At 46.2% G+C, this 24,946-nt stretch overlaps 1 protein-coding gene across 1 annotated transcript; it reads right to left on the reverse strand.

Annotated features, from left to right (window-relative positions):
- Positions 1–864: 864 nt before the first annotated feature.
- SCN3B (sodium voltage-gated channel beta subunit 3) lies at positions 865–22,152 on the reverse strand. Its single transcript, XM_029573990.1, has 6 exons — positions 21,730–22,152; positions 11,103–11,266; positions 5,286–5,517; positions 3,171–3,309; positions 2,608–2,695; positions 865–1,583 (listed from the first exon to the last, which is right to left on the reverse strand). Exons 1-5 carry the CDS (start codon positions 21,782–21,784, stop codon positions 2,632–2,634), a joined length of 654 nt encoding a protein of 217 aa, XP_029429850.1. The 5' UTR covers positions 21,785–22,152; the 3' UTR covers positions 865–1,583; positions 2,608–2,631.
- Between the last annotated feature and the right edge of the window lie 2,794 nt (positions 22,153–24,946).

Below are 24,946 nucleotides of genomic sequence, written 5' to 3' on the forward strand. Positions count from 1 at the left end.
AGATAGTCCTTTACCTGGCCTAATTCCTGTGCATAGCGAGGAGGACATCCCATGACCTGACTGATTGGCTGTGAGACTTTCAAATGGTGACGCCATCCAGAAAAACACTCCAAACTGATGAGCTGCTCTCCTCGTCACATTATAAAAAGGGAAAAACTTTAAAAATACAGAGGTCAATATGCAAAGGGGGCCCACTGACTGGAGCAATTTTCTCAAGTTAAAAAATTGGATGGCTGTTTGGAGTTTTTTTGGTTTATTTCTTTTTCAAGAGGATTTAGTTGGTTAGTGCCCGATTTCCAGCACTAACCGCCGGCTAAGTTTAGCTGGGGAAACTGAGCCACACTAAATCTAGCCAGTCAGCTCGATGTAGGTGAGTTTTCATCTGAAATCCTAGCCGGTTAGATTCGGCTGAATATCTTCCTAAAGAGAACCAGATAAAATTAGCAGTATATGTCTTACCCGCTCAGTGGGTCTTTGAATATTGACCTGACAATTGTATATCAGGGTTTGTGCAATTGTTTTTGGCAATGTCTCATCATGTCAGAGATTTCTTCAGGTCACCCCTTTTCCATCAATATGGATACTGGTGTGGTTCTGGCTTTGGAAGCCGTTCACTACATACAAGGGGGTCCAATAAGAACATTAAAAAAAAAAAAACCCACTGCCTACAGAGCCCTGGTGCACATGTATGGGGCAATTCTGAAAACAGCCTGTGTTGTTTTAGTAAACGCCTGTTGCAGCCAAATTGCAAAGGGAATCCACACATGTCAATTCCCTGTGGAAATTAGCAAGGGCATAATGTTTGTGCTATAAATGCCCGCATGCCTTGTACCTGCTGTAGATGTGGGGCAGTGGAGCAGGGGCAAAATAATGCATGTACATTTTAAAATCCTCTCTGATCTAAACAAGGTACATTTCTTTTTTTTTTTTTAACCCAGCTGAAACGTGCACGCGTTATGGAAGCCTGGGTGTTCTTTCTGTTGGGTAGAAGAGGGAAATTTTAAGCCATGCCATATCACCCGTATAAAAGCACTTTGAATATTGTCCTCATGACATATATATATGGTAGGTCATGTAATGCTCATTGGCATATTTGTTAACACATTACCTAATAGGGAACGTCTCACCTATGTTGTCATATCCATAAATACACAGGAACCATGTTCCTACATGAAGACACTGGACGCAATGCATGAAAAAGTCTGGTTCTCCTTCCCGCAGCATGACATCTAAGATGGAGGGTTAATAAGCGCACATCTCACAAACAAGAAAATGAAAAAAAAAAAAAAAAAGTCAAACTACGTAAATAAAAATGCCATTACATTGCTAAGCCACTGAGCGATGCCAAGGAGGGCTGGAGAAGGAGCAGCATCTCTCCTCACCCCCACCCCCCCATCCTTCCAAGGGCGAATTCTCCAGCTGATAGGGGGAGCTGAGGGAGGCGCAGAGCATGGTGTCCAGATGCAGAAGGGGTAGGCAGTGTGGAGTATAAGGCAAATGGAAAAGAAAAAAATGTCCACCTGCCCTCACTTCTCACTGTACTGCGGGGCTGGAGTCTTCTGATCCTTCAGCTATCCCGCTGCCTGGAAATGAGAGAAAGCGAGAGAGACACCACAGCGTGTAACTCGTTTTGTCACCGCAACCCTCCGCGCAAAGGAAACTTTGAGAAACGTTCTCTTTCTGAATTGCAAGGAGGTTAAGAGCCTGGTTCACTAAGGATTTTCTTCCTCTCTGGGTCAATGGAAAATGATCTTGATGAATCAGGCCCTGAATGGAAAACCAAATATCTGATTATCTGCAGTCCCCAGTAATGCTTTTCGGCAAGCACTGCTTTCTGCTGAGAGAGAGGAGGTATGAGCCCTCTGGTAGCTCTTATGTGCAGGTGCTACCTTCTGGAGTTGGGTGTCCACAAAGATAAGAAGGCCTGGGCACTCTCATCATTGTCACATGCATGGGGACTCTCTCATTGTCGGACTTTGTTGAGCAGAGATCTCAAGGAGTTAGCCTTCTCAATGAATGCAATGGAGATTGATTTGGATAGAATGGGGGTATGGATTTTAGCAATAAAATATACTAAATTGCCAACAACAGATCTTATTTTTAAAAACGGAGAAAAAAAAGGGTGGGGGGTGGGGAAGGTTTCCTCATAAAGACAGAATAGAGAAAAGTCTTTTTTTGCCCGAGGCTCAATGAGCCATTTTCTTGGCACGTTACTGGATTTTCTATAATTGGCCATAGCAGCATGTTATAAAAGCCAATAAAGTAGGCTCTTGTAGTGGTCTATTGGCTTGCATGTAGTACTGTCTTTTTGCATCTGGACACTACTTTTGCTTCTTCAAAAGTAGTGTGCATGTATTATTACTTTTGGGAAAAGACCCAGATACTCCAACAAGTTCCATATGGAGACATCAACAACACTCACCGTGGCATACTTTTTAAATGCGAGCTCCTTCATGACAGAGATTTGTAATCGGTCACAAAGGCCATGAGATGAGTGTCTCATTTACCAAATGCAGACAAACTGTATAACTAGTGCACTACCACAACCCCCAACACCATGGCCAGGAGGATTTTATGCACAACATTGCAAGAATTTGTAGACCCTACCTCATCTCTGACGTAGTTTGGAAGCTATTCTTCTACAGGAACTACACAGTTCTCCTTGTTTTCTGAGGGGATGGCAAGATAGTCAGTCCTGTAGGAAGGCAAAAGACAAGAAAAGGGCTGTTACTAAAAACCAGAGGAGCAAGAACTAATTGAAAGAGGGAAGGAGGTCCAAAATAAAGGCGAGACTGCTAATAATGGGTGAGGAACAGCAGCTCCACACCACGAGACATGATCTACATGAGAAAGGCGGCTTTGGTGGCAATGTGGAAAATTTGTTCCTTGCCCTGTTCTTGTTCAGCCAAAGGAAGATTTTAACTGTCTTTTCAAATAATATTTTTCAGATCAACGGTTTTGATGGTTTCTCTCCAGTTTGAGCTGGGTAAACTGAATTATAAAAAAAAGAAAAAAAAAAAAAAGATTTGCTCAAGGCTGTTCCGAGGAGTTTTGGCTCTTTCACCAGTGTCCTAATCATGAGACTACTCCAGTCTCTCAAGTGAGTTTCTAGAATTTGGAAGAGGAGAAAGAAGAAAGCAGCTGTCAACGTCTTTCCTAGAGATACTTACGCACTCTCTTGGGTAGTCTCCTCCGCCTTGGAGACCTTCCTGTAGCAATAAACCATTTCAATCAGCAGCCACAGTGTGAGAAAGACCAGGAGGATGTACATCATAATTTCAGAGACAACAGAAGTAAAGTCTTCTTCAGCTGTTTAGCAGGAAAAACATTGTTAGAACCAAGTCTTACAGCAGCTTCAGGGAGAATCAGTAAAAATAAGTTACCTGCAACAGGGGCACACTACAGGCCAGTCCATTTTACCACACAAAACTTTTTAAACCCGCTTTCTAGGAAATTATCTAAAAAAAAATATTGAACTTTTTTGACCCATTTCCCCTGGAACATAGAGCTCGGTGTTATTTCAGAGACAGTGGATCTCTGTTATTTGACTGAACAGTATTGATGTGCTTTAAAGATATGCAGTGGGGATTTCATAGCAAAAGGAAGCTTAGGCCAAAGCTCCTGCACCCAGTCTTCAGCTGTTCATGCTCTGCTCCTCCATCCCCTGCGTAGCAGGGTGATGCTCGCTTGCAATGCTGAGGGGGTGCCAGCACTGCAGCGCCTCCCCCCTCCCCGATTCACTTACATTTACAATGATGGGAGGGGTTACGGTGCATTCAGAACCTTCATTTGCTAAAAATCTCCCTCAGGAATGACTATAACAGACTATAAGATGCTGCTGATTTTAACTAAATTATCATTGCGTGCACTGTTCCCTCCATTATCCTGGTTATATTTAGGATTGAAAGTAAGCTGAGTGCTACCCAAACATCAGGAATTCTAAAATTAAATGCAAACAGCTACTTTAACTCAAAGTCATGCCATTTTTTTTTTATCGTACAGAAAGAAATCAAATCTGTGAAATGTTATCAGGCAAATTACGAGGACTGGTGCCATTATTGTTTTTGTAGAACACTAAAACTCAAAACCTGGCACAGTTTTTTTTGGCCCAGCAGTTTCCTCCTATTTTTTTTGGGCTTCAAATTCATTAGAAATTGGCCTCCATTAAGCTATGCTGCTATGAGCCTTATCTTTTCTTAGTCTTCTTTGGTACTATTTTTACATTCTTATTAGTTAATCTATATCTATTGTTATTTGCTCCCTTCCTCTTTTGCCCTGTTCGCTGTATTTCTCTAAGTTCTTTGTAAACCGATATGATGTACCTACGAATGTTGGCATAGAAAAGTTGTTAAATAAATAAAAATAAAATAAATGAGCCTTAACTGTCAACTACCCAGGGATTTTTTCCTCCTGTTTCGAATTGCCTCCTAACTCGATCAGCCCAGTCATTCTGGTGACAGTCCTTATGCACTGGCCCTCCTTCTAGAACCCTGCAGTCATGGACCCCACATCTGACCACTAGCAGTCATTGTTGGACAATGACTGGGCCTCCTTCCCCCCCCCCCCCCCCCCCCCCCCCCCCCGCCTGGGGTTGTGAACGCTGCCTCCAGAGCATTCCCAGCCAGACCAGTGAGCAGAAGACCTGAACTGGGGAAACAAAGCCCAGTCTTCCACATGGCACTGCTACTGAACCATCAGACCAGCTCTAACACAGATGTTATGATAACAGACTAAATAAAATACCCCTAAAAAATATCATTTTATAGTATAAGATATTTTTTGATGGCATAATACATAAATGGATTTAAGGGTAAGGATAATTAGCCTAGCAGCAAGTAATCTGCTGGAGCCTTCTAGAGCAGACAGAAGGACACTGGCTTTTATAATACAGGCTTTATACATGCTAAGGCACAGTTATTTTTTATGAGTTTAGTCTGGCTCTTTCTGAAGGTTGAAATTCGTCAGGCTACTATTGTAGCTAGATATGACATTAAGAATAAGATCCTCATTCTTCCAAGTGCCAGGGAGATCTTCAGAATAAACAGGACTTTAATATCCTACATGTAAGACATAGCACATGACAGCAGAAAAAGACTGAAATGAGATCTCCTAATGTCCATCCATATCCCAAAACAGTGTGGCTGCAGGCATGCAGATAGATGTATCTATCTATAATAAACCTTGCAGGTATTTGCTCCCCACCTTCCACACCTACAAGGTGTTAGTCCAGCTGCATGAGGCTGGATCTGTTTTCAGACATCTAGTCAGCTCCAGATGCCTCTTACCCTCTTCGGTGACTATGAGATGGATGAACTTGCTCCTTTTCACAGACGGACGGTGGATCTCAAAGTTCAAGTCACGGGTAACATTGCAGGTGAATATTCCTGAATCATTTTTGGTGACATTCAATATGGTAATGGAGACATCTTGCATGTCCTTACTCCCATTCCACTGAATTCGACCATGGAAGGGGCCAGTACCAAGAGACTCCAGGGGACCACCCCTGTACTCATAGATCTAGGAGAAAAACATTCCAAACGAAGTCCTTTCATGAGCTGTGTGAAAGTATAATGTATGTTTGTCCCTGTAATACCACACTGTGTGCTGGCATCCCATTTACTGACACTCCATGGATAGGTATGAGCTCACAGTACTACCGCTCCAGAATCTGGCATCCTGGCTCCGAGTACGATACATATTCACAGTTCACACCCACAGATGGAATAACTTTATATACAGTTGTCTGCATGTTAAATATAAGCATCTCAGCTCTCCAAGTTTTTATATTAACACCTCAGGTGTGAGCACTTAATACAGTGATACCAAAGTATATGGTCGCTGTAGCACTACACAGTGCCACAGCCTAGTGTTTTCCCCAACTGGAAACCTCTGGAATTGAACCAGCAATTTTTCGGCCCCATGCCAGAGATCCTAATGCTAGTTGATGTGGTAGGAAAACTTAATTTACTCTAGGCTGGTCTCTCTTTCCCCTTCTCTTATCCACTCTGTTCTCTGTCAAGTACCCTCTCGCTCGAGAGGAAAAGGATATTTCCCCCCAACAACCCCTACCCACTCAAAGTCATTCTCCAGAGCTCAAGAATGGAGACGTCAGGAAAAAGGAGGAATGGCATCAAAGTACTGCCACAGGTAGCCCAGACACATTCCTTCCACCGCTAAAGAACTCTTAGGCAGGCTTATAAAATATTGATGCTCCTAACGACTGATTCTCTTTAGCAAATTGCTCACATCTTACCAGGACGTCAGGCTGCAGTTCGATTATTTCCACCCGGCTCCCACCCCACTTACAGGAAGGTCTGTGAAGAGGGTAAAACCACAGGTTCCAAACTACAGTGGCTGGGTGAGGTTCCAGCCAGACACGACTGGCGCAAGCTTGCACACATCACTGTGGGGTATATTTGCAGACACGAGGAAAAATTATGCCACTGTTTCTGGGATAAAATTTCAAGGAAAAGGGAGATTCTATTCCTAAAACACTGGATCTGCATTTTTTATGTGTGTGTTATCTCCACAGACCAAATGAAGACATGTTTATGGAATATTTATACTAAGAATAAAATGACATTTATGAAGTGCAGCCAAAGATTTTAAGGCAACATACTTGACAGCTAATTAAAAAATATTTAAGCAAGGGAAATTGCATCTCCCAAAAATAGAGTTCAGACCAGGGCTGGATTTACTTCTTGTTAACCCCTAGGAGCAGGAGGAACGTCTACCTCCAAACTTGCAGAGGGGGTGGGAGGATGTGTTCATCAAGGTTGACCCAAGGGAGTGGCGGTGGTCAGAGCTCTGGGTATATCAGCCAGTAGGGATGTGAATCGTTTTTCAACGATTAAAATTATCGTCCGATAATGTTTATATCGTCTTAAATCGTTATAGAACACGATACAATAGAAATTCTAACGATTTATCGTTAAAAATCGTTAAATCGTGTTAGTGCGCACTAACTCGAGTTAGTGCGCACTAACTCCCCGTTAGTGCGCACTAACTCGATTTAGTGCGCACTAACTGAAAATGATACAAATAAACACTTTCCAGGTCACTGAAGGTCAGTTAGGAATGAATATGTGTTCCTATTGGCTGGCTGCCCTCTTATCTATTGATGTTACCAAGGTTACCACTGAGGTGATGGTTGGGGGGATGGGAAATGGAACTGGAAACTAACGAACACCAACAGAAAATGAAACAAAGTGTTCACACTTCCCAGGTCAGTAAAGGTCACTTAGGAATGAATATGTATGTATGTATTCCTATTGGCTGGCTGTGCTCTTATCTATTGATGTTACCAAGGCTAATACTGAGGTAATGGTTGGGGGGATGTGAAATGGAAACAGTTGGAAGCTTGACAAAAAAAGTAATGTAATGATCAGCACTCACGTGACTAGAACTTGTTTGTTTATTATTTTTGTTAGCAGGCACCTGAAATGCTAGTGCATGTTGAATTTGCCAATCACTGCATTTTAGAAAGGTGGTCCTGGCTGGAACTGTACACAGTTCAAATATATGTAATTGATTGTTGGTAAGTGTATTTTTTAAGTAGCCACACTGGCACAAGTATGTTTACTTTTCCTCCTACTTAACTCACTAGCTCAGCTTTGTAAGAAGGGCTTCTCTGCTTGTGTGTTGTTTTTGTTTGGTGTGAGGAGAGCAGAAACATCAGATCTTTATTCAATCTACTACAGTCATCTCTTACAGTGCCCTATCCCTATTAATACCAGGAGTGTTGTGATCTTCCTGCACACAGTGCCCTAACCCTGATACCAGTCTGAGACAGCTCCCTCCCTGCATTACTAGTGAGAGGCTGGCTTCACAGACAGGGGGGAGCTGCCTGACCCTCACTCCTGACTTCCCCCATGTCCCAGCTAGTGAATGGTGTGTGGGTGAGGGGGGGGGAGGATGGTGAAGTCTGAGACAGCTCCCTCCCTGCATTACTAGTGAGAGGCTGGCTTCACAGACAGGGGGGAGCTGCCTGACCCTCACTCCTCCGGGGTATTGTGATCTTCCTGCACACAGTGCCCTATCCCTGATACCAGGGGTGTTGTGATCTTCCTGCATGCAGTGCCCTATCCCTATTAATACCAGGAGTGTTGTGATCTTCCTGCATGCAGTGCCCTATCCCTATTAATACCAGGAGTGTTGTGATCTTCCTGCATGCAGTGCCCTATCCCTGATACCGGGATGTGTGCAAGAAGATCACAACACCCCCGGTATCAGGAATAGGGCACTGTGTGCAGGAAGATCACAACACCCCCAGTATCAGGAATAGGGCACTGTGTGCAGGAAGATCACAACACCCCTGGTATTAGGGATAGGGCACTGTGTGCAGGAAGATCACAACACTCCTGGTATTAATAGGGATAGGGCACTGTGTGCAGGAAGATCACAATACCCCTGGTATCAGGGTTAGGGCACAAGTTCTAGTCACATTGACTGATCACATTACTTGTTTTGTCAAGCTACCAACTGTTTCCATTTCCCATCCCCCATATACTGTCAGTAGGAAACTTGGTAACATGAATAAATAAGAGGGCAGCCAATAGGAATACATATTCATTCCTAAACTGACCTTAACTGACCTGAAAAGTGTCAAATTGTATCATTTTCAGTTAGTGCGCACTAACTCCCAGTTAGTGCGCACTAACTCGAGTTAGTGCGCACTAATCGGAAAAAACGATTTTTAACGATTTTTTAACTAAAAAATCGTGCCTAAGACGATTTTCTTGCCCTGCCACACGATTTCTATCGTTAAGACGATATGGAAAACGATTCACATCCCTATCAGCCAGTGTGGGACCCCCCCATGGGTACGGTACATTCCTCTGTAATCAAATCTCTCCCCCCAGGCATGATCCTCTCCATTCTGTCTGCCCTCCCTCCAGGAAAAGGAGAGTGTTGCTTCTTCCCTGCCTCTGCCTCCTCTGCTGGTTTCACTTTGAAGTCTGAATTGCAATGTAATATCTCACATGATCTGGAGGTCCTGTGTGGTTCAGACTGAAGCCAGAAGAGGAAGAGGCAGAATAGATTAAGATAAGAATCACTGCTGCCCTCCTGCCAGCAGGAGAAAGGATCGCAATATGAGGCCTGGGGGGTGAGGGGGTGGTCACTCCGATTTGTCCACCCCCACCCTATTCCTCAGGAGGTGCATGATCAGGGTAAAGAGGCGTGTCCCTTTCAAGTATAAACTTTCAATCAATGAGGGCTCTCTTGCCCCCTCAACCCACAATCTTAAAAAGACCCATAGCGCCCCCTGGAGTTCAGGGGCCTACTCTACCTGATGGGAAACACATCCATAGCTTAGATGCCAAGGGATAACTTATACAGCAAGTCAGGAGCAATACAACCACTCTTTCTGGCATAAGAAAGGTACTGATGTTCAATAGCATTCAAACATTGATGCTGTGGTCGCTTGATGGCACCGTGCGCTTGACGCAGGTGAACTTCTATGGAAACATAATCATGTCAAGATAGGAGAGGAGTGGATGATTTTTGGAGGGGACTTTCATGTCTCAAGTTTGGGTCAGCATTCTCCATTTATTATTTGGTGCTCCCAGGTTTAGTTTCTAGAATAACCTAATATGCAGAATGAACCTGGGTCTCAGAAACAATGTATGTAAATACCTCATACATATTAATTACAGATGTCCTGAAAACCAGACCTCTGTGGGGGTCGTGAGAACTACTGCTTTGGTTATCATCATTGCAACTGGTTTCATGTGTCTGTCTTCTAATTTAAAATTAAGAAAGGGTGGTGGATGCAAGGAGCAGCCTCCCAGTGGAGACAAAATTAGTAACAGAGTTCAAGAAAGTTAATAGAGGATCCTTCGTTATGAGGAAGTGAGGGGAAAGCCAGAGATCAACAAGAGATAAATTAAGCAGACCAGAGGGGCCTTATGGTCCTTACCTGTTGTCATATTCTTTGTTATATTTACTAGGGATGTGCATTCATTTTACCCAAATGAATAAAATGGGATGAATGAGGCCGTTTCAGTTCATTCCAAATGAAATGAACCAAAAATGACCTTTGCTGAAAATGCTCAAAAATCTTTGAGGAATTTTCAGTTCATAACACCGCCCCCCCCCCCCCAATACACACACAAAAGCCAAGCCTTCAGGAGGCCCTCCAACCCCATTCCCAGCACAAGAAAGCCCTGGGACCTGGGTCTACCCAGCTGGGCTGAGCCAAGCCTAGCTAGGGCCTCTCTGGGCCCCTTAACCCCCCCCCCCCCCACCTCTGCCCAGTGCAAGGTAAAATTGGAGCCTGGGGCCCCAGCCTATCTGGCTGGGCCTCCCTGAGCCCTTCCCATGGTACCATATACCAGGAGCAGAGACCTCTTCCTCAGCTCTCACTTACCCCCTTCTGTGGGGTTCCTACAATGAAAAGGGCAGGAGTGATGCAGTTCACCTCTGCCCGCTGGATAGCAGATTTTAAAATGGTGCTGGCCACATGGAGCTGGGCTTGGGACCCAGGCTCCAATTTTATCTTGTGGCAAGGATTTGGAGAGGCGTGGAGAGGCCCCAGTTGGGTCCGGTTCAGCCCAGCCAGTAGGCTCGGACCCTGGGGCTTTCTTGGGGGCAGGAGAGGATCTCCCAAAAGCCTGTTGTGGTTTCTTTTTTTGTTTTGGGAGGGGGGGGGGGGTGTCTTTTTTTTCAATTTTCCCCAGATGGGGAAAAAAACATTACACAAACTAAAAAAACAAAACAAAACACCCCCCCAAAAAAAAAAAAAAATTATTGCTGCACATCCCTAAAGTTTTCATAGAAAGTGTATCAGCTGCTGCTACTTGCCATTAAAATAAATGAATAAAAGGTATTTCATTTAGTACCCTGCCTTTTGTAATATCAAAGTGGCTTCCATGAAATCAAACAGTCTGAAATCAGCACAGCAATATAATAAGACAAAAACACTAAACACATCTATACGCAATTTAAAATCAAATGCATCACTCCCGCGTACCAGGCATCCCAACCAGCTACAACCCCCAACTCATACCCAACATTGATCAGTTCTGATCAGCAACAGACTGCAACACCCATTCGGATGTGAAATACGCCTCAAAGGAAGGAGATAAGCCAGGGATACATACAAGGGCATCATTGCCGTCTTCGGGCCTATAGTACCACTCAACGAAGGTGTCTGCGGAAACCTCCTCCCTCTTCATGCAGGAGATGCACTGCAGTTTCATGTGGTAGCCCTGAACTGCCTTGGTCTCGGAAGGAACTTCCACGCACACTGGCGAGCAGAGGTCAGCTGGAGGCGGTCAATCCGGCAGGACAGAGGGGGGAGAAGAAAAGGAGATGTAAGCACAAACGGCAGAGACGAGCAGAAGAAGAACGAGATGGTTAAAAAGGGAGGCACAAGAGCAGAATGCAAAGACAGCAGAAAAGGCAAAGAGGGATTGTAGGAGGCAGAATACAGGAAGCACATTGGTGGACAGCAGAGATAGCAAGGAAAGAAGACAAGAGGAATGTGTAAGGGCCAAAGACGCATAGAAATACCGTGGCAAAAATAATGCAATACAAAAGGTGAAAAGCCACAAATGTACAATGGAAAAATAACCGAAGATGAATGGAAGAGACCACAAGAAGGTGTCCATTGTTCAAAAGTCAACTAGTCAGTCATTTCCTGGAAGAAATGTTAGTAATATTATATTTTATCTCCAGCTCCATCCCTTCTCGATATACACTAAATAAATCATTTGTAAGAACTAGGCCATCTGGTTTCCTCTCAGAAGGCTCTCTCTCTCAGTTGTACAGAACAACCAATGCAATCCACCTGCTTTCATGTGCTGTAACTTGTAAAAAGGGAAAAATCAGACTTTTTTTTTTTTTTTTAGCCATTGGTGCATGATTATGATTTTATCTGAATGCTAGGAAATGTGCATCCTGAAAAACCAGACCCATCTTTAACAGTGCATAATTCTTCCTGGCACATTCCTTGTCAGAACCACAGAAAGAGCTGCTGTTGTACATTTATTGCATTCATGTAGATTCATGCATGTGGTACTACCTTACATGATGATGCCTAGAAGGCACACTCAGGGTTTAATACTACTGAACAGAAAGGCATGTGTCTTTCCCTGTCTCGGTAAGTGCAAAAACCATGATGTATGGGATAGTGCTGGCATCGCTAGGAAAGGCTTCTGATGCAATTCCCCTGTCCCAATGTCATTTCTACGTAACTACAAAGCTTCCAAGCAGTGGAGAACTGCAACCATATTGGCTCTGGAGAAAGCTGGAATGTTTTGGCAGGTTGCAATGCTTTTTATTGTGCCAGCTCTAGAATCATCCAGAGGTAATGTAGCAGCACATGGACCTTTTGGGACTGATTGAAGAATGGGGTCTCTCCACAGCCTAGAAACCTCATCTTTGGAGTCTGGCAAAGAAACGGTGTCCCACCTTGCAAAGAATCCAATCATTCTCTTTCAAGTTATTTTAGGAAAGGTGAGAAACAATTGTAAATTATTAAACAGGGCTTCTGTTTTCTTTTTAGGGTTTAACCAATAAAACAACCCCAGTGGGAAAAAAAAATGTTAATGTTAATTAGATAAACACTGGAAAAGCACTGTCCCCCCCTCCCCCGAGTATGTTCCCGATCTGTGCCTCCTGCTGGATTGTGGTTGGGGAACTGAGGGCCGTACCAAACTGCACAAATCTAAGCTATTGCATGTCTTATTTTTTTAAATCTTTTTTTTTGGGACAGATCAATGAATGCACGGTTTATTTTAGAGTAAATTAAATTACAGCCAGTGCTGCATTTTGCAACATTGCAAGCCACTGCATTGCTAGCACCAGTGGCCCCACAGTGACCACATTGATGAACACCAGTTTTTTAATAGCTGGAAGCTAAACACCTAAGAGGGTCATTTTATTACAGCCTACAGAGGGCTGAAGTTTGTTGCATGTATTTTCTACTCACAAACTTTAGCCCTGCATTTTCAAAAAAACGGGCTTATGCACTTAAGTCTGTTTAGAAAATTTGTGGAGATTTTGCATGAATTTCAAAAACCGAACGTATAACCAGAAATCCTTCCCCTGCCCCAACTTGGCCCCATTCCCCAACAGAGGAAAAGTGCACATGAAAGTGGGTTTTATGTGCACTTTTACCTGCAGAACCCAAAGCTCGATTTAGACACATAAAAATAGGGCTTTAAAATGGAAACTCGTGTCCTAATTTCACTGAACATTTCCTGTTTCATTTTTTTTCTTTTGTTCATTTCTTTCATTTCATCTATTCAAAAAGAGACAAAAAAAAAAAAACCCACCCGAAAAAAAAATACACAAAAAGAAACGTGTCAGGATCCCTCTGCTGCCACCTCCTAGATTTTCCCAGACCCTCCCACCAACCAAAGGTCTAAAGAGGCAGGAGTGATCCCCAGTGGTTCCTGCCCTGCCAGATTTGTATCTCAAAATGGCAGCAGCTGGCTCTAAGGCCTGTGCCATCTGGTAGTGCAGCCAATCCATGCCACTTTGTGACAGAGGCCTGGCGGGGCAGGAGTGACTGGGGGATGGCACAAAATTTCAGTCGCCTTCTTTTTCTTTCACCTAAAACCAGATGCCCTAATTATAAATAGCGGTTTGTTGGGTGTCAGTATAAACCTGTGAAAAAGGATTTCCAGTAAAATGTACACCAGCACAGAAAAGAAGCCGATGCCATCCCCCTCCCAATAGTGAATCGGGGACACTTTTTGCGTTTCATTATTCATTTTTGAGTTTTTATGGGGGCTTTTTGTTTCTTCCCCCCCCCCCCCCCATTATCGTTTTTTTCCCCCATTCAGCACGTGCTAAAACCATTTAGCTAGCACTACATAGCTTTAGTGCATAGTAAGAGGGAAAACTGAAAAACCATACATTTTGGTGTAAAATCTGTGGATATTTTTGCCCGGAGGCTTTGCAGCAATTCAGAAAGGGAAAGTATGAGCATACTTTCCCTTTGTAAACTGTCCTGGGAAAGAAAATGCAAACCTAGGAGTGTCATTGCCTTCCCTCATCTAACCCCACCCTCAGAATCTTTTTTTTCCCATTTGCCCCTAAACATATATGTGTTGGGGGGGGGGGGGGGGAGGGAGATTTCAGAAAACCTTTATGCCCAGGTGAATGGCTTCTGAAAATTGCTCTCTAAACGTGCATGAAAGGATTTAGCAAATAGAAAGCAAAAACACAACTTTGTTTTCTCTGTCATTTCATTTTGAAAAGGTCAGTGTGTCATAGATGTTTCTGTGTCATCTCAAAACAAGAGCACATCCCTGGAGATCCAGGAGACTATCCCAGAAGCCCAGGATTGCCTGTTGAATGGCAAGCCCTAGCAGGAAATCTGCTCTCCATAACAACCATTTGTGCTGGAGTTCAGAACTGGCCGGGTTCCTGGGGGATGGATCCCAATCCTAGATGGGCCCCGACTCCAGCCTGGTTACAGGAAGGGAGGGAATACTTCTAAATACCATAACACCTAACTTAATATTTGACACCCACCCCCCCCCCCCCCTTATGATGCACCGCACCACCTTTTCCTTCACAGGTGTTGGTTCCCAACCTGTGGGAATAAAAACTCTTAAGATCCCTGACTTTATATGCTGTTACCTCCTTCCTCCTCAACTAGATCCCATCCCAGTGGCTCCTGAGAGAGGTCCAACCAGTGCTGATCCCATCCCAGTGGCTCCTGAGAGAGGTCCAAGCAGTGCTGATCCCATCCCAGTGGCTCCTGAGAGAGGTCCAACCAGTGCTGATCCCATCCCAGTGGCTCCTGAGAGAGGTCCAAGCAGTGCTGATCCCATCCCAGTGTCTCCTGAGAGAGGTCCAACCAGTGCTGATCCCATCCCAGTGCCTCCAGAGAGAGGTCCAACCAGTGCTGATCCCATCCCAGTGTCTCCTGAGAGAGGTCCAAGCAGTGCTGATCCCATCCCAGTGGCTCCTGAGAGAGGTCCAAGCAGTGCTGATCCCATCCCAGTGTCTCCTGAGAGAGGTCCAAGCAGTGCTGATCCCATCCCAGTGCCTCCTGAGAGAGGTCCAACCAGTGCTGATCCCATCCCAGTGTCTCCTGAGAGAGGTCCAAGCAGTGCTGATCCCATCCCAGTGTCTCCTGAGAGAGGTCCAACCAGTGCTGATCCCATCCCAGTGTCTCCTGAGAGAGGTCCAAGCAGTGCTGATCCCATCCCAGTGTCTCCTGAGAGAGGTCCAACCAGTGCTGATCCCATCTCAGTGTCTCCTGAGAGAGGTCCAAGCAGTGCTGATCCCATCCCAGTGCCTCCTGAGAGAGGTCCAAGCAGTGCTGATCCCATCCCAGTGCCTCCTGAGAGAGGTCCAACCAGTGCTGATCCCATCCCAGTGTCTCCTGAGAGAGGTCCAACCAGTGCTGATCCCATCCCAGTGCCTCCAGAGAGAGGTCCAACCAGTGCTGATCCCATCCCAGTGGCTCCTGAGAGAGGTCCAAGCAGTGCTGATCCCATCCCAGTGGCTCCTGAGAGAGGTCCAAGCAGTGCTGATCCCATCCCAGTGTCTCCTGAGAGAGGTCCAAGCAGTGCTGATCCCATCCCAGTGCCTCCTGAGAGAGGTCCAACCAGTGCTGATCCCATCCCAGTGCCTCCTGAGAGAGGTCCAAGCAGTGCTGATCCCATCCCAGTGCCTCCAGAGAGAGGTCCAAGCAGTGCTGATCCCATCCCAGTGGCTCCTGAGAGAGGTCCAAGCAGTGCTGATCCCATCCCAGTGGCTCCTGAGAGAGGTCCAACCAGTGCTGATCCCATCCCAGTGGCTCCTGAGAGAGGTCCAAGCAGTGCTGATCCCATCCCAGTGTCTCCTGAGAGAGGTCCAAGCAGTGCTGATCCCATCCCAGTGGCTCCTGAGAGAGGTCCAAGCAGTGCTGATCCCATCCCAGTGGCTCCTGAGAGAGGTCCAAGCAGTGCTGATCCCATCCCAGTGTCTCCTGAGAGAGGTCCAAGCAGTGCTGATCCCATCCCAGTGGCTCCTGAGAGAGGTCCAAGCAGTGCTGATCCCATCCCAGTGTCTCCTGAGAGAGGTCCAAGCAGTGCTGATCCCATCCCAGTGCCTCCTGAGAGAGGTCCAACCAGTGCTGATCCCATCCCAGTGGCTCCTGAGAGAGGTCCAAGCAGTGCTGATCCCATCCCAGTGTCTCCTGAGAGAGGTCCAAGCAGTGCTGATCCCATCCCAGTGTCTCCTGAGAGAGGTCCAAGCAGTGCTGATCCCATCCCAGTGTCTCCTGAGAGAGGTCCAAGCAGTGCTGATCCCATCCCAGTGCCTCCTGAGAGAGGTCCAACCAGTGCTGATCCCATCCCAGTGGCTCCTGAGAGAGGTCCAAGCAGTGCTGATCCCATCCCAGTGTCTCCTGAGAGAGGTCCAAGCAGTGCTGATCCCATCCCAGTGTCTCCTGAGAGAGGTCCAACCAGTGCTGATCCCATCCCAGTGGCTCCTGAGAGAGGTCCAACCAGTGCTGATCCCATCCCAGTGGCTCCTGAGAGAGGTCCAACAAGTGCTGATCCCATCCCAGTGTCTCCTGAGAGAGGTCCAACCAGTGCTGATCCCATCCCAGTGCCTCCTGAGAGAGGTCCAACCAGTGCTGATCCCATCCCAGTGTCTCCTGAGAGAGGTCCAAGCAGTGCTGATCCCATCCCAGTGCCTCCTGAGAGAGGTCCAAGCAGTGCTGATCCCATCCCAGTGGCTCCTGAGAGAGGTCCAACCAGTGCTGATCCCATCCCAGTGTCTCCTGAGAGAGGTCCAACCAGTGCTGATCCCATCCCAGTGCCTCCTGAGAGAGGTCCAAGCAGTGCTGATCCCATCCCAGTGTCTCCTGAGAGAGGTCCAAGCAGTGCTGATCCCATCCCAGTGTCTCCTGAGAGAGGTCCAAGCAGTGCTGATCCCATCCCAGTGGCTCCTGAGAGAGGTCCAACCAGTGCTGATCCCATCCCAGTGCCTCCTGAGAGAGGTCCAACCAGTGCTGATCCCATCCCAGTGGCTCCTGAGAGAGGTCCAACAAGTGCTGATCCCATCCCAGTGCCTCCAGAGAGAGGTCCAAGCAGTGCTGATCCCATCCCAGTGGCTCCTGAGAGAGGTCCAAGCAGTGCTGATCCCATCCCAGTGTCTCCTGAGAGAGGTCCAAGCAGTGCTGATCCCATCCCAGTGTCTCCTGAGAGAGGTCCAACCAGTGCTGATCCCATCCCAGTGTCTCCTGAGAGAGGTCCAACCAGTGCTGATCCCATCCCAGTGGCTCCTGAGAGAGGTCCAAGCAGTGCTGATCCCATCCCAGTGTCTCCTGAGAGAGGTCCAAGCAGTGCTGATCCCATCCCAGTGTCTCCTGAGAGAGGTCCAACCAGTGCTGATCCCATCCCAGTGTCTCCTGAGAGAGGTCCAACCAGTGCTGATCCCATCCCAGTGGCTCCTGAGAGAGGTCCAAGCAGTGCTGATCCCATCCCAGTGGCTCCTGAGAGAGGTCCAACCAGTGCTGATCCCATCCCAGTGTCTCCTGAGAGAGGTCCAAGCAGTGCTGATCCCATCCCAGTGGCTCCTGAGAGAGGTCCAACCAGTGCTGATCCCATCCCAGTGCCTCCTGAGAGAGGTCCAACCAGTGCTGATCCCATCCCAGTGCCTCCTGAGAGAGGTCCCACCAGTGCTGATCCCATCCCAGTGCCTCCTGAGAGAGGTCCAACCAGTGCTGATCCCATCCCAGTGGCTCCTGAGAGAGGTCCAACCAGTGCTGATCCCATCCCAGTGTCTCCTGAGAGAGGTCCAAGCAGTGCTGATCCCATCCCAGTGGCTCCTGAGAGAGGTCCAACCAGTGCTGATCCCATCCCAGTGCCTCCTGAGAGAGGTCCAACCAGTGCTGATCCCATCCCAGTGGCTCCTGAGAGAGGTCCAACCAGTGCTGATCCCATCCCAGTGCCTCCTGAGAGAGGTCCAACCAGTGCTGATCCCATCCCAGTGCCTCCTGAGAGAGGTCCAAGCAGTGCTGATCCCATCCCAGTGTCTCCTGAGAGAGGTCCAACCAGTGCTGATCCCATCCCAGTGTCTCCTGAGAGAGGTCCAACCAGTGCTGATCCCATCCCAGTGGCTCCTGAGAGAGGTCCAAGCAGTGCTGATCCCATCCCAGTGGCTCCTGAGAGAGGTCCAACCAGTGCTGATCCCATCCCAGTGTCTCCTGAGAGAGGTCCCACCAGTGCTGATCCCATCCCAGTGCCTCCTGAGAGAGGTCCAACCAGTGCTGATCCCATCCCAGTGCCTCCTGAGAGAGGTCCAAGCAGTGCTGATCCCATCCCAGTGTCTCCTGAGAGAGGTCCAAGCAGTGCTGATCCCATCCCAGTGCCTCCTGAGAGAGGTCCAAGCAGTGCTGATCCCATCCCAGTGGCTCCTGAGAGAGGTCCACGCAGTGCTGATCCCATCCCAGTGGCTCCTGAGAGAGGTCCAACCAGTGCTGCTACTTTTTTTTCTCTTCCCAGCCCTCTATCCCCACCCTTGCTCTCACATATGGCTGAATTTGGAAATTTATTTTGAAAATCTCAAAATTATCTAGTTTTAAAAAACAAATATGATTTCCATAATCAGTTGTTGACCAAATGATTGCTCTATGACCTTTCTGTTTATAGATTGCTTGCCTCTGGTCTGCTTGCTGTCTCTGTGTGTGTGGTTTTTACATTATGGATCCAGTTCATTAGAAGACACACAAAATGTTTAGCGTGCATGCTAAAATTGGCATTAGTGATTTTTTTTTTCATTTTGTTTTTTTGTGCCATTTAATTATTTTATTTAAAGAAAAACAAAAACAAAACAAACAACAAATGAAATTCTAAACATGAAGAAAAAGGAAAACCATAACAGAAAAACATGTTGCAACCTGATGGAGGAAAAAAGAAAAAAGAAAACACCCTTCCAGAGGGACAAACCCTCTTACCTTTTTCTTCAGTCCCTCCTGCTGCACTGCTGGTGCGCTTAGGAATGGCACCCAACAGGTCCAGGCTAGCGCCATTTTGTATGGAAGACATGAATGGTGCTGGCCTCAGGTGCCATTTCTAAGCGAACTTCAGGCAGGGCAGGAGTGACTGGGGCGCGCTCCTGTCTCATGAAGTGAAAGAAAATATGGTAGGAGGCTAACGGAGGGTTGGGGAGGTCAGAAAGAGGGTTTTATTGTGTTCTTTTGTGACATTTAAAAAAAAACAAAACTGAACACACTTTTTTTTTACATTTTGTTTTAAATATGAATGGAAATGAAAGTGGAAATTTCATTACAGTTTTCCATTTTGTTTCAAATAAATACACATCCCTATTCATGATGCTAATGAAATATGGAATGAGGGCGTAATAAAAAAGGCCTCTCTAAAGGAAGGGCAGACTTTTAGCAGGTTCATGCTCTACATCCTCAAATCTCCTCTTCCCTGGGCTAATCAGTCCAAAGTGCAAAAGCCAGATAGTACAGGGAAGAGCCCCCACCAATCTTCCCTCAACATCAAAGGAGGGTTTCCAGTCTCCCTTTCCCTGGTACATCAGTGTCAGGCCTCTGGGCAAGCTCCTTCATCCCTTGTATCCTCCCTTAAAACACTGTTGAACATGCAGAGACCCCCCCCCCCCCCCCTCCACCATGCCACCCCTCCACAGCCACCCACACTACCAGTTACAGTCCTTAACAGGACACATGAGGGTAACCTGCACGGAGCGGCAGTTACAGTCCTTAACAGGACACATTTATTTATTTATTTATTTAATGGTTTTATATACCGACGTTCATCAGGGATATCACATCGGTTTACAGTAAAAGAGGAACTACGCTTAAGTTCCATTTGACAGGTAACAAGAAAATTACATACAATGCCATGAACAATATATATGTCAGAATGATTAAATGTATATGAATACATGAGGGTAACCTGCACGGAGCGGCAGTTACTACCCTTAACAGAACACATGAGGGTAACCTGCACAGAGCGGCAGTTACTACCCTTAACATGACACATGGGGGTAACCTGCACAGAGCGGCAGTTACTACCCTTAACATGACACATGGGGGTAACCTGCACAGAGCGGCAGTTACTACCCTTAACATGACACATGGGGGTAACCTGCACAGAGCGGCAGTTACTACCCTTAACATGTCACATGGGGGTAACCTGCACAGAGCGGCAGTTACTACCCTTAACATGACACATGGGGTAACCTGCACAGAGCGGCAGTTACTACCCTTAACAGAAACATGGGGGTAACCTGCACGGAGCAGCAGTTATTTCCCTTAACATGACACATGGGGGTATCCTGCACAGAGCGGCAGTTACTACCCTTAACATGACACATGGGGTAACCTGCACAGAGCAGCAGTTACTACCCTTAACAGAAACATGGGGGTAACCTGCATGGAGCGGCAGTTACTAACCTTAACAGGACACATGAGGGTAACCTGCACAGAATAGCAGGTGCTACCATGGGCAGATTGCTGGCAGACTGGATGGACCATCTGATCTTTATCTGCCATCATTACTATGTTACTATGTTATATATGTAGCCAGAATTTTCAAAGCAGACTTATGTGCCTAAGTCTGCTTTGAAACTTCATGTATTGTCCCTCTTCATGCATTGTAACCCATGAATTTTCCTCCAAGCAGTTGTCACTTTGTGTGTGCAGATTTGCATGCATAGTTTTGAATATGGATAGTGTGCACATAAATGCCTCTCATCCCAGCTCCACCCCCACCATGCATGAAATCTTGTTTTCTGAAGTCCCAGCTGATTTTCAAAGCACCACTTACGAGCATAAAACAGTGCTATGCCTAAGTCACTTTGAAAATCATCACTTAAGAGGGTCATTTTATAACAACTCATGTAACGGATGACTTGCCAAAGCAGGTAAGTTATATTAACTTTCAAAGCCAATTTAGACATACAGGTTTGCTTTGAATGTTATCTCACAAACTCACCTGCACAGAGTAATGCCTGCGCTTTCTAGGGCACAACTGGTGCGGAGTTAATTCATGCACATACTTTGGAAAATCAAAAATTGTGCATCCAAATCCCAACTCCGCCTCTTGTTTTGTGTGTGTTAAAGTATGCCCAGAATTAGGTTATGTACAATCCCTGTGCAATTCTAAAACATGCAATGTACACATATAAATCTGTGTTTTATGCATTCTAATGGTTAGTGGCCTTCAGTGAATCAGCTCCCAATGCATTTACAATTGGTGAGATGCAATGCCCTTACCTTAACACATGCTATATATCTCTGTCTCACTGCTACCTTAGGCTTCAAGCTCTTCCATTTGCATTTGGCAATAATGTTTATGCTGTCATACATCTTGATGTCTGACACAAAAACTGGTGCTTTTTCACTAATCGATAAGGAAATCACAGAATACTTTATCATCCTACCATTTTCCATTCTGCCCTTTTAGCACCTAAGAAAGCAGCCTGTCCAATTAAACCAGTGTTTAAGATGGTTCCTGAAAGAGCCACAAAAACCACACTGGCAGGCAATGATTAAAATACTCCCATCCTAATTTTAAGTGACATAACAAAAAACATAATTAGAACACTTATTATAAAAAACCAAGCAATCTAATTTACTCAGAATAAAGTAATAGGAAAGCTGCTGCTGGCATATGAACTGGAGCACAAATTCTAGGGCGGCAAATAGTAAATAGAGGCCTGGGAACCTCTGGGAGAGTCCTCATCGAATTGATTATATCGACAGCTACAGGTCCGAAAGATGCTAAAAGCACAATCACCTACCCATGAGGAGCACCAGGAGCGAAGCCACATAGGAGATCTTCCTCAAGGCAGCCATTATCCTCTCCGGGATCGTCTTTCAGGCTAAGCGGAGACGGAAAGCAAATTGAGTCTGCCCGAGCCAGGGTCCGCAGAACCTGCTTGCCCACTCCCAAGCCCTCCAGATGTTCTCTCCCCCCCTCCCCCTCCCTTACCTCTGGCTTTTCGGGTGTGAATTTGGGTGGTTTCAACAAAGCTAAAGCAAAAAAGCTTGTGCCTTCGTTAAAGCTGCAGCCCCTTTTCTTTGAAACCAAAATGTGGGCAGAGTAACTTCCTGCTTAGATTGCTGTCATTCCTGAATGAAATCGTGCTGCAAGCTCCGTGAGAAAGGAAGGTGTGCTGCTGTTTTTTTGTCTGCTCCCTCGGTCTGCCGCCTGCTCAGCTGGTACTTACATGATCTGCTTTCCCCAGTCCCTCTCCGGGATTGGGGAGGGCAGGAGCTGATTGGAGGACGCGGAGAAGGCCGGAGCAGCAGCAGGAGCCACAACAAGAGAGGGAAAGGCACGGGAGAGGAAGCAGAGCAGAGCAGTCAGCACCTGCACCAACCTGCCAAACAGCAGGCTACAAACTTAGGGTCTCATTTACTAAGCATTTCCCCCCTCCCCTTCGTAAAGCAGGGCTCTTAGACTGTGGTCCCTCTGGGAACAGGGAAATACCTCCAGTAGCTGAATAAAAGGTGGAATTATAAAATGCATTATAACATAATTATAAATGAATATTGTAAATTATAAAGGAAATTCACAGATGATTAAGGGCAGGTGGCCAGATAGCTCCAGACCAAGTAAAACAGGCTGTTCCATGCTGGCTTTCCCTCCTGGCGAGAGGCTGTGTGCAGCTTGTGTTTCTGCAGCAGAGATTTAAAGATCTTTATTTTCATTTATTTAGCTTTTTAATTTTGATATCTTTTAGTTAGGTTTGTGTTGTGGAATTATTCCTTACTTTTATTTAGAATGCATTTTATTTCTTTAGGCTTTTATTTCATTTGTTTGTTTAAAGAGAAGGTAGCTCCTCTGCCTTCCCCTCTATACTGATTGCACCCTCTCTTCGCTTCCATTCACTTACGCACACATTTTTATTTCTCATTACACAGATACTTTTCTTAGTTTCACGGTGAAGTTTTAGTTAGGCAGGGAGAGTTTTTTAGGGCTCTAGTTTTAGGGTGAGTTTTGGTTTAGGCAGGGTTACATTTCAAGGCACACTTCTTTTCTTATTTGCTTTACAGTTTTAAATTCTGTTGTGCTTTTTCCTTCAGCCTCCCATTGGAGCTGAAGGGAGAGCTTTATTTCAACTGTTTTGTTTGATTTAGTTATTTAATTTCAACCCTTCCCCAAAATTGCCTTTTTGATTTTATTTTAGTTTTATAATATAAAAGAGCTGCAGGCTCTTACCTTTTTATTTCCTTTATCTGGGTACTTGGGCTCTGGGAGGGGGGGGGGGGGGCTTACATCAGGTCACGTATCCAAATCCTTCAGGAGATGGATCATGGCTCGCTCTTCTTCTATGGGTTGGAGAAGAGAAGGGGGGACCAAGAAGTAGAGCTAAAAAATTCTACTTGAAGCTCGTATATCCAGATCCCACTGATGCAGACGCTGCAGGGTTTTATGGGAGGGGATTTCCACGGTCAGTCACGGTGACGGGGAGCAACTGGATGAACCTCTTGGTGTAGCCAAGCTCTTTGATGCCCTACAATAAGTCACCAGGTATCAATGAGCTGACTGTGGAGTTGTTTCGTCACTGCTGGAGTGAGCTAGGACCCTGTGGGTCCTAGAAGAAGCCATCAAGACCAAGCGGTTACTGCTGTCATTCTGTCACATAGTGTTAAATTTGATACCTAAGAAGGGGGACCTATGTGACATGAAGAACAAGTGCCCAGTCTCGCTGCTCAGCACAGACTATAAAATCATAGCCAAAGCCATCTTGCTGAGGCTTAAGTCTGTGCTATCAGACATGATTCACCCTGACCAGTCCTACATGATCCCCGGCCAGACCATATTTGATAACATCTATTTGGTCCAGGATCTGATCCATCTCACTCATAGGCCTGGTCTGCCGATAGCTCTTCTCACTCTAGACCAAGAGAAGGCATTTGACAGGGTAGATCATGGATACCTCATGGAACCTCTGCAGGCATTTGGTTTCGGCCCACACTTTGTGAGTTTTCTGAAACTCCTGTACAGCTCTGTAGAGTGCCTCATGAAGGTCAATTGGTCTCTGATTGCACCTCTGGCATTCAGGCGAGGAGTACATCAAGGGTGCCCCTTGTCAGGGCAACTGTATGCATTGGGCATTGAGCCATTCATGCACCTCCTATGCAGGAGGCTCACTGGGCTAGTGTTGCAGGAATTTGAGATGCAGGTGACTCTTTCGGTAAAGCTGACAATGTATTCCTTGTGGTCCGAGACCCCTTTGATCTAGTGAGGATGCAAGAGTGCCTCAGGCGTACTCTGCTGCACTCTCGGCAAAGATCAACTGGGCCAAATGTTCTAGGCTTTTAGTAGGATGTCAGTTGGATATGCTTTCTGAAGCTTTTCTTCATCTAGCTTGGAGCAGGGAAATGTTGCAATACCTAGGAGTCTACCTGTTGACTGTGGAGGCCATGGCCCCTGTCAACTGGCACGAGCTGGAAGACAAAGTAGGCACTCGCCTGAGGTCATGGATGGGTCTGCTCAAGTTGCTATCCCTCAGGGGAAGGGCCTTGGTGATCAACCAGGTAGTGGCAAGCATGCTATGGCATTGGTTGATTGCCCTGACCCCTGAATTCCTGGCTTGGACTCAGAGAAGGTTGCTAGATTTCTTCTGCGCTGGGAAGCACTGCATCTCGGCAAGTGTTCAGAGCCTCCCACTAGGAGAAGGCAGGCAGAGCCTAGTATGTATCCAAAGCCAGGTCTGAACTTTCCACTTCCAGACCCTGCAGAGGCTCCGTTATGCAGATCCACCTCAGCAGTGGCAGACACTGGCCTTTTACTATCTTCACCAGTTGTGCAAGCTACATTGTGACTGTCAGCTTTTTTGTGCCTTTCCGAGTGGTTACAGCAGGAACCTCTCGAGGCTGTCAGTTTATCAACATCTGATTAAAGCCCAGAACTTGATCTCCGTGACCAGAGAAGCCTCAACAGCCATGGATGTGGAGTTTCTGGCTGTACTTCTGCTCTTCAATCCATGCCCGGGGTCAGGCATTCTC

Source organism: Rhinatrema bivittatum, chromosome 12, assembly GCF_901001135.1.
Source record: "Rhinatrema bivittatum chromosome 12, aRhiBiv1.1, whole genome shotgun sequence".
Lineage (NCBI taxonomy): Eukaryota > Metazoa > Chordata > Amphibia > Gymnophiona > Rhinatrematidae > Rhinatrema > Rhinatrema bivittatum.